Consider the following 10,399-nt stretch of genomic DNA (forward strand, 5'->3'; position numbering starts at 1 on the left):
TAAGACTGCATTCCCTTTCCGAAGTTGCAGTGCTTTTAAATGTACATAGAGCAGTAGAATCCTCTTCAGCACAACTCACCTAAAACATGGTAAATATTTTATATTTTAGCAGACAATTCTCTCAGAAAATAAGCAAGGCCACACTGATCCAAGGTATATTTTTGCCTTGAGAGGTGTTGTTCTGCTATAGAAATTAAAGAGGAATCAACACAGCCCTACCTGAATATGGACTAGTAAAAAACCTTGGCATAGACATCAATTACTATGCGTCTCATTAGGATTTAAATTATAAACCACTAAGACACATTCAAATTTGAAGGGTTTTTATGAGCTCTGGAATAGGGCCTGGTACAAATGAATACACAGCCCAGACAATTAACAATTTGTATTATCAACTTTGCTGAAATAACTGAACTCTGCAATTGAAGGCAACACAATTCTTTTTAATCCAGCCATCTCAGTTCATTTGCAGAATTTAAAAAGGCCATCCAAGACCCATATTACTGATTACTAACACACAATGTCACAAATTCCACGAGGACCAGGGATTGCACACAACTCCCCTCCACACCCCAGCCTAGTTTTAATTTTCAAACTATTTTGGTTCCTTTGATAAATAAGGAGCTTTTCTAATTTGACCTTGTAACACCACACACTGACAGCATCCTTTGATTCTTTATCATGCCCAAAACCACCAATAAGGGAAATGGATTTTAAATCTATTGCTAAATCAAGACAATAAAAAATAGAGGAAACAAACTAGAATTGAAGTAGGCTTGCCTACAAATATTTTTAATTGAAAAATTAAATCAAGGCAATTTGAAAAGTGATTCCTACAAGATTCTGCTCGGTCAAAAAGCAACCGTCAGCAATCACTGTAACAAACCAAACATATGAACAGTGTATCATTACTTATACAAATTAATTAATGGTGACATAATATAAAAAGCCAATAAAAATATAATTATCATGAAACAAGATAAATAGAATTTTCACCCAGCCATCACAGCCCAAAAAGTCATAAATCAAAGTGGCATTAATCACCATCTGAAAATATTTTTAGTCTTTAAAATTTTAATCATAATGGCTCTGAAACCAGACTAGCATTTTGTTACAGATTTGGTATTTGTTCAGCCTTGGTTTATTTTCTCAATAAACACCACAATACATGTTCATATACCAATTTTTAAACGAATATTGGAACATTTTCACAGGGAACTGCAGTTTTCTTTAAAAAAAAAAAATCCAAAACAAAACTGGGTTGGGGCTTATACCAAGCTCTCTTCAATGGGAATCTCCCTGGTGACATCGGTGGGCTTGGCATTACACCTCACAAATGCTCCCCACAACTAATATGTCAATCTTTGACCTCAAGATGCACCAGAAAAGTCCCAAATGCTTCTTCCACCTCCTTCTGCCTTTACTTGGCAAATCAGTTTTGTTCTAGTTCAGATGCACTCAGTTAAGTATTCAGAAATTCATCACAGCCAAAAGAAGAACTTTTTCTATTGGGTTAGCAAAGTTTTCCAATCTCTCTTCACTTAACCAGGGATGTTGTTGAACACACATGCTGCACACATACAACATCTTATGTCTTTCAGCTCCAAATAAATGATAAAGGCATACAGCCTTCTCTGACTTCACACAAGATGAAAGAAATATTAACTCTTTAGCCCATGAAAATATCTACAAACCCTGACTCCTGCCTTGAGAAAAAGGCATGGAGGAGATGTTTATCAGGAGTAATTTGTTACTCGTCACTGTTTCAAATGCCCCCAAGTCCCAGCTATAACAGTACACTAACAAATCTCTGTTGTTTAGGTTAAGACTAATTTTCTTAAATCATGAAGAGACTAAGTGCTCACTCCCTTCCTGATTAACTCTGGATGAAAAGGAAACTCGGGCAGTAAGTTAAATGCCATACAGTATTTAGCGCTGTATTTCTGCCTTTAGCCCCCAGGTAGTTTGGGAGGGGTTTTTTAGTTTATTTTCAGTCTGTGTATGTGTCTTTGTGGGTTTGGATTTTTTTATTTTATTTTAGTTTAGTTACACATTTATATTGGGTATTTTTCAAATTCTTTCACATTTAGATCTCTTTTGAGGTGTTGTCCATTTCTTAGCCAATAGTTTCCTTTCATTAAGAAAACATTCCCATTGCCTAATACACATAAGACTTGAATTGTGCCTATAAACCTTAGAATCTGACAATTTGGAAGTGTAGACTTTGGTAGCAGCCTCCCCCATGATTTAAATTCCACCAGCAAATCTCTTTCTGTACTTCACAAGTGCTGCAATTCCATACACCTTAGTCCATTAGAAGTAGATATTCACAGCCTGGCCTGACATAGGGACAGGCCAGAACTTGGGCTAGAAACACAACCTTGAGGACAAACTCATTAAAGATCCCAGGCACAAAGAGAAATAAGGCTTTAATTGAAGAGTAACCGCAAGAGACTCACTAACATCACTCTCAATCCACTGCTGAATCATATGAGGATTATTAATGATTATTTACTGAATATACATCACTGTTGCAAAGACAATGCTTGCTATACTTGACCCAGAACTACGTATTTAAAAAATTCGTCTCTCTTTTTTTTCCATGGTAAAAGTCAAACCAGCTGTTAGGAAGCACCTCACCCATCCAAAATCCTGAGGATATTTTAGGTGACATTCAGACCATATTTTTTAATGCCGAGATAGTTGTACATGCTTCTGGACACTGATAATATCCAGATTAATATTCCTTTGGGGTGCTAAAGGGACTTTCTTTACTAATTCTTCCTCTTTCCGCACAGAAAGAGAGAAAAGCCTCTTTCCTTGTCCTGGTGGATTGAGGTCCGCGGGCAGAATGGGGCGCTCCGTGTGTCACTGCCACATACCAAACCCCTTCAGGACGTTTTGGCCAAGCAATGAATTTCAGGACGCAGTAGTGACGGATCACGTCTCAAAAATTCCCTTGTCAACAATATCTTGATTAACAACTAGTTCTTGTATAAAATATGTCAGCGATTAGTTAGGGAAGGCAAGGGACGTCACACACAAATTGGTTGAAAGAAATAAATGTTGATGGAGGATCACACTGTTCATGCAACTTCTTCCCAAAAGCTGGTCATCATGGGTTTTAATTCTGATCCAGCCTCCTAATCTCTCCTAGATCTTTAATAAAGAGTATTTACAAAATAAATATTGAGGTTGAAGGAAGATTTATGCTTGGAGCAAGGATTTACTATACTTGTCAGACTCTTAGGGTACCCTAACAGCAAGTTTTCTATCAGCACAGCTCTGCTAAGAGCTGAAAAGATCCTTATGTATATTCAGCAGTAAAAATCACAAACTAAAAGAGCAAACGTAAGCTAAAGTCCAGCCCTTGAGGTTTTAAACACAACCTAATACAAGGACAAAAGAAATGTTTTCCAGCAAAAAGAAAGAGGAAAACTAAAATTCTATGACCTTGAAATAGGTATTATTTTTATTGGTAATTAGTCCTTCACAAATATTTTCCAATATATAAGATTTTTGAACAATGCATTTTTAAGTTGCAGATTCATCATGTCATTTCTCTTGACACATTATGTGTCACCATTGGAAGTAGGGCCTTATGGGAAGAACAGAAATCTAGAAAAATGCCTGTTTTACTAGAAAGAGAGATTTTTAAAAATATTTTTTAAAATCTGGGATGCATTCTAAGCATACTATTTTTACTTCTAATGTGGATTTTTAAATGCTCACATTAGACCAGTCTGCTTGTGAAATTTTATAATGCCCATGGTCAAGACCCAATTGCTCATCGTGTTGCTTGGGCAGGGCAGAGATGGTTGTGTCTATTTATTTGTGGTGCCCGCAAAATCTTTTCAAGTATTTTCCCATCTTTGCTATTACAAATAACTTACTTCAAATAAACTTTCCTTCAAAGAAAAAGACAACTTAGGGTAGAAAAACTGCCTCTATAGACTTTTGACTCATTTTCCCAATATTTCTGTTAATTTCTTTCTTCACACAGACAAAATGAAAAAAATCAGAAATTTCAGTGAGCATAAGACGATAGACGATTTCTACAGGAACTGGACTCCTCTAGATCTCCTTAACTCATTATCATTAGCACTGGTTATATAGATTGGCTCCAACGCACACCCCGACTACGATTAGGCTCAACTCCACCACTACACACTGATAATAACTAAAGACTGATAGTAACTAACCGATAGCTGCTAAAAACCGATAGTAACTAACAACGATCCCTGCGCTGGCGAACCCAGGCAGCGGGGACGGAGCGTGAAAGCCGGGCTTCGTTCAGGCAGGGCTTGGGGGGGACGCGGTGGGAGACGCAGGAGCCGCTCGCCGAGACCCCCGACTCCGCGCCCGCCGCACCCTCGCCGCGGGCACCGCTGGGGTCACGCTTACCGGCGCAGGAGTGCAGCGGCTTGGGCCGGACCAGGAGCGACGGGCAGACGGAGTACAGCGAAAGTTTCTCCAAGTAGTCGCAGGTCTCCCTGGAGAGGATCTCGTCGATCATGAAGGTCTTGTAGCGCCTCCTGCCTGCCTTGGGCCGGCCGGGCGCGGGCAGCCGCGCCGGGGGCTGCGGGCCGGGCTGGGGCTGGGGCTGGCCGTGCATGGCGGGACCCCTGCGGGGCGGCCAGAGCCGCGCCCGGCTCGCATGGGCTCGCGGCTGGCCGAGCGCGTCCCCGCCGCGGCCGCGCTGTCCCCGCCGCTGTGGCCGCGCCGCGCCGGCTCCCCGCTATATAAAGCCGCCGATAAGCATCTCTCCCATCGCTCCGCGGCCTTTTTAGGAGGCTGAGGCTGTCAATCAGGGCGCCCGTTGCTCCTCGCCAGCCCCATTGTTGCCCTGCGCCGGGCTGGGAGGATCCGCCGCTCCTCTCCCCTCCCTGCTCGCTATTTTAAGATACTGGGGTGTGTTGTGTGTACTTTTTTTTTTTCTTTCTCCTTTCTTCTCCCCAGATTATAATGATCTAAAAAAGTTACAATGCGGGCTGCCGGAGGAGAGTGCCGCATTCCTGGCCCCGACAGCTTTCCCGACCGGCATCAAACCTATTCCCGAGCCGCAAAGTGCAGGAGAGTGGCAGACGGGAAAAAAATCCTGCTTATAGATGCCTTGCAGGAACACCGTGTAAAAGTTATTTTTCCCCGGAGCGGCGTTACTTGGACATCAATAAACTGAGATTATTTTCTGGCGAATCCCTGCTAAAAATCCCTGGATTTTGCAAAGTTGAGCTTTCAACCCCTTCTGCTGACGGGTGCTGAGGCTTCCTCACTGGAAGTTTTCCTACCAGGCTATGGGCTGAGTTTTATTTCTCATCTGTGGCCTCTGACAAGAATCACCAGGATACCGTACTCAGGGAAAAGTGTATCAGGAGGAATCCTCTGGATTAAGTGGTTGCTGCAGGTTTTGCAGAACTGACAGCCAGCTCACTAACTTTAAATGGGTAAAGAGAGGCTCATTATGGAGATTTACCACCTTCCAAAAATATTATTAGCAGGTTTCACACAAGGATTTAAATATAATCTACAAGAAGTTATCAGTCATCCTTTGGTTCTAATGCTTTGGCAATCCAAACGGCAGCAAACTCCTATTTTAGTAACAGAAAACCCAATCTGTTTTTTCAAAAGGCAACAATCATTTCAAACCTTAATCAATGACCTGAACAACTTTTTTTTTTTTTTTACTGTATTTATTAAAAGCCTTCAAAACATTGCAAATTATCTTTAACCTCCTTTGTAAAAGCACTACTTCTTTTGTCAATTCAAAGTTTCATTTAACTTCAGTGATACAATTGCTCATTTATAGAGACTCAAAATCAAAATAAGACACTTGCACTGTCCACACACTGTCAAAACTGGAAGGCAGATGAAAGATTATATCAGACTTTAAATATATCCATTGATTTTTTTTTCGTTAAACCTCATTACATTTTTTAAAAAACATAGCACGGCAAATTATATTAAATGTAAAGCAAAGTGTTTCCCTTATTTTAAACCATTGGGATGACAGTCTCATTTAAAATAAATTGGTTGGAAATTTTTTTGGTTTTTGTTTGCTTTTTTTTTATTTTCAGAAATTAAAGCGACCTTACCATGAGGAGTTTAAGAATGGTAACAACCAAGGAATCCAAGAACTTCACTCCTCCACAACATTATAACTCTTTTTAAATTACATAAACTGCTGCTTTAATTCCTAAACAAACTATGGATGTTTAAGCAGATGAACTGACTTTATTATGAATGCAGTTTTATGAGTACTCACCTCTTCATTCAGACATAAGCCATTTCAGGAGCACATTTTCTTTATCTTTTTCAGATACTTTTTTTTCCCTTTTTTTTAGGAAACAAAGTAATTACCAGCAACATTAACTTCAGTAATTAGTACTTGCTGATAATTATTACAAAGAATATTTCAGAAGCAACAGTGAGCAAGCCCCTTATTTAAGCCCCAAAGCAGCAGCAAATGGCATTTTACTGCTCTGTGCTTCCTCGGGGTCCGGCCAGGAGCTGCAGCCTCCCTACCCCCACTTGGAATTTATCCTGCTTTTCCTGCCTTTGCAAAACCTGACACAACACAGTAGAGGAATGTTTCCTGAAGAGTATTCCAGGAGCTTGACTAGATCCAGCCCAGAAATCAAGAGTGGAAACAAACCATGAGCTTGCCGAGCTCACACACAAGCGACGGCGGGATGAGAGACTCCCCTTGTCTTTAAATGTTTCTATCTCACATCTGAAGAGCTGAATATCCAGAGGTGTGGGACTGGCACCTCTGCCCATATTCTAGAAATGTGATGCCCTCCCCTGAGCCCAAGCAGATGAACTGGCAGGTGGGATTAGCCCACAATGACACATATCTAGAAACTTTCTTTTTGTTAATGGCATTTAAAAGTAAGTGGCCAGAGCAATACAGTGGTTTATGTCATATGAAACACACACTGGCTGTCAGTCAAAAAGGGGGTGCTTTGGTCAGGAATAATCAGGGGTTTTGTTTCCAAAATTAATGAAGTGGCTGGAATAGTGAACATCTGCCAAGGGGACTTAAACCCCAAGCAGCTGTTGGAGCCCTAGCACTCTTCCCATGTAGGACAGCCTTCCTCATAAGTGCTTCTCTCTGAGGTTTCTCTCGTGGTTGAGAGCTGGGACCAGACAGGAGGCTGGGAAGTGAAAGGCACATTTGGGAAAGTTTAGAGGGCAGGAGATTTGACACAGTCTCTGTGTGTCAGGCCGGCACCTGCATGACACAAATGGCAGCCAGGCAGCTGGGACCAGGATTTCTGCCCTTTTCCAAGAGGGGAATTAATCCAAGGGACACAATCCTCCATTTCACTGACTAAAGCATTTTTTTAATCGGAATTGAGGAGGAAAATAGCACTGCTGTGAGCCTGTCAGTCAGTAATAAGTCATTTCTAAAGAAAAGTAGGGAGGCAAGCCCAGCACCTAGAAATAGATTGTCCAGGAGGGCAGTTGTATTCAATCAGGAGAGATATGGCAGCAGACTCTCTAAACTGGGGTTTCTGGAAACAACTCGTTTTCATTTGGAGTTAATTTGTGCTACCAGGCCTTTTGTCTGCAGTGCCAGAGCCCCACAGGTGTGGTAAACCTTGGGAAAATGATTAAGCACCTTTGAGTTGACTTGTTTAGTCCCAGCACAAACATTACCATGAGAGACAGTGATTAAGGCAAGAGGAATTAAGTGGCTGCTGTATTACTAAATTCGTGATTTAGGTAGTACCCAAATGGCTCTGCTTAAGGCAGAGTCAGCTGGTTGTGATCACTTGCTGCTGTATTTGTACGTTGAGCACACTGGGATTGTTTGCCTAAATAGAAGAATTTTGTCTGTTGGGTTTTCAGCTCACCAGTTTCCACAAGAATTTAAAAAGCAAACCTAATCTGATAGAACGAACAGGATGAACTAAAGTGCCAGAGTCTGAAAATGCATTGGATCTCAGTCTGAATTCCTGTTTCCATATCAGAAGGGCAAAGATACCTTTCACAAGCCCCTGACATTACCAGTTTTAATCACTAGAGAAGTTCCTTTTCCAGTGAAATGCAACCACCTTTGAAAACAGATCTGTACAGACAAAATCCTGCTAAACACCAACACTCTGATCTCAAGTGCGTGTCTTTTTCAGCATGACGTTGGGCTCGATACTTGACCCACTATAGAAAAATCAAATGTGTGGCTAGAAATAGGAAGGCACAATTTGGACCAGTGCTTTGCTCCAGGGAATCCAGAGGCTTTGTCCTCTCAGCATGAAAGGTCTCAGTGCATAAAAATCCCTTTGAGTAAAAGATCTCAGCGTCTGCCTCACATAAATAAAGTTTCTAGTATCTGTCCCATGCCAGAGAAAAGGGCATTGCCCAGGAAGATTTTTCTTTAAGCCAGGGAGAGTGTAAAACATCCCACACATGCACATAGGAGGAAAACCCACTTGATGGGTGGGTAAGTGAGCCCCTCAGTCCTGTGCATTCCCCTGACAGAAATGCTCATTGAGAGAAAGCTACCTCTGAAGGGTCTCCTTCCCATCTCCTGGAAAGCCTTGTAAAGGCAGAGAATGGAAAATAAAGTGTTTGTTGATCCTGAACTTTACCTTGGCCCCTTTGCAGATGATGATACCTCTGAGCAGCCAAGGAGACAGAAATTGCACAGCAGCAACTGCACAAGGTCACACACCCCATCACCTTCAGGGGGGGCTCTTTGCTCCCAGCTTATCTTTACAACCAAATGTCACTCCTGGCCTAAGTGACTATGGAATACAACTGATCCAAGTCCAGCAGTTTCACTGGAATGTTTTTTTTAGCCCCCCAAAGCCATGCAGCCTGTCTCAAATCCTCAATTACATTATTTCCCCCGTCACCTTAAATCTGCCTGCAACCTCTTTTGAGTGTCACCAGACCTCACTCTGAGTCCAACTGATTCCCCTCCTACTCCCTATCGCCCCACTGTGATGCTGCAGCAATTGTGTGGTTCCAAACCATTCCTGGCTCTGGTTTTGTCCCTTAATGGACAGCCCTGGACTTAGGGCAGCAACGCTACAAAGGTGTCCTTGACATGCTCAGAATAAAACAAAGCTTGAGTTACTTTCTTCAACAAAATTATACTGAAAGCTAAACTATCAATTGGGACACCTTTGCTTTATTTCCTGTTCTGCCTCAAGCCCTAAATCTAATCTCCCTTGCCCAGAGCCAACTTTGAATCATCCAGAAATAGAGTATAAGGGTATTCGTCATGTGACTGGAGGCACTGTCCAGTCCCCAGATTAGTTAAGATGATCTGATTTAAAGTAATAGTACAGCTAATAACCATTTTTATCAGTGCTGATAGCAGGCTCAGAACACACAAGCCATGAAGTTCATGACATAGTTACAAAATCCCTTAAAAAGGAGTCCTAAATGTGGCCTCAGATCTAAGTGCAGAGAAACTGAGGCAAATTTTCCCTCTATTAATGCTCAGGACAGAAGCCAGATCTCACTCACCATCATGTCCTCTCCAGGCAGATCAGAATCTAAATACCAGAATTTTCCTCTGTGACCTCATTTTTTCCCTCAGCACACTTTGAGACTTTGTGTTCATTTTTTCCCAGTTTCCTCTTTGCAGGACACACAGCACCTGAGCAGCTTTTCCTTCCCTAGGCTCTGTTTCTACCAAAACCCAACCAGACTCAGGCACTGGAGTTGGAATATTTCCCTGAGTTCCCAGGGCATTGCTGTGCCACTACCCAGGGCACCAAGGAACCAAACCAAAAGGATTAAATCACTATGAACCCTGAGACAGACCCACTGACAGAACTAAAGGCATTTAGAGAGATACTTATGGGGTGGCTCTGGTTTTCTGGGAGTTGCACAGACACCACATACACCACAGGCTATGCCAAGGAGCAGAGCCCATCTTTCAGCAAGTGGGATTTTTTTTCCCAGGCTATAGCTAAGAGGCTACATTCTGGGCTTACAAACTAGGGCTATGGAGTTTGGGAATGGCAACCAGGAATGCAAAAGAGCATTCTGCACCACCTGAGTATCCAGTTTGGGCAAGACAGAAACACTTGGTCTCCTACTAGTCATCCCAAATATTAATGGGACAATAAACAGTGTTCTTCCCCTTTCTCCAGTGAATTCCACACTGCTGTGACAACCCAACCTTAATGGGAAGGAAGCACCCAACCATCATCCTCCTCCTACCCACACTGCTGTCCTCTCCAGGATGCCAGTGAAAACAGAGACAACTATTTTAATATGGCCAAGGTAACAACAATCTCATTTAACTCATTTTCCTAGAGGGACTGCAGCCAATTGTGAGGGGAAGTATCTAATCTCATGAGAATGAGTGTGTTTGGAATTAGAACATCTTTCAAAAAACACCCCCAATTTTTGGCAGGGACAGCTTCCCAAATCTAACACT

The 10,399-nt window shown here is 42.1% G+C and overlaps 1 protein-coding gene across 1 annotated transcript in view; it reads right to left on the reverse strand.

The window, feature by feature from the left end:
* BARX2 (BARX homeobox 2) overlaps positions 1 to 4,615 on the reverse strand; it is a 31,876-nt gene extending 27,261 nt beyond the window's left edge. The window contains exon 1 of the mRNA XM_062508503.1: positions 4,405 to 4,615. Within this exon, the coding sequence (XP_062364487.1) occupies positions 4,405 to 4,615 (211 nt within the window). The remainder of the gene's footprint in view (positions 1 to 4,404) is intronic.
* Between the last annotated feature and the right edge of the window lie 5,784 nt (positions 4,616 to 10,399).

This window comes from Cinclus cinclus, chromosome 25, assembly GCF_963662255.1.
Source record: "Cinclus cinclus chromosome 25, bCinCin1.1, whole genome shotgun sequence".
Classification (NCBI taxonomy): domain Eukaryota; kingdom Metazoa; phylum Chordata; class Aves; order Passeriformes; family Cinclidae; genus Cinclus; species Cinclus cinclus.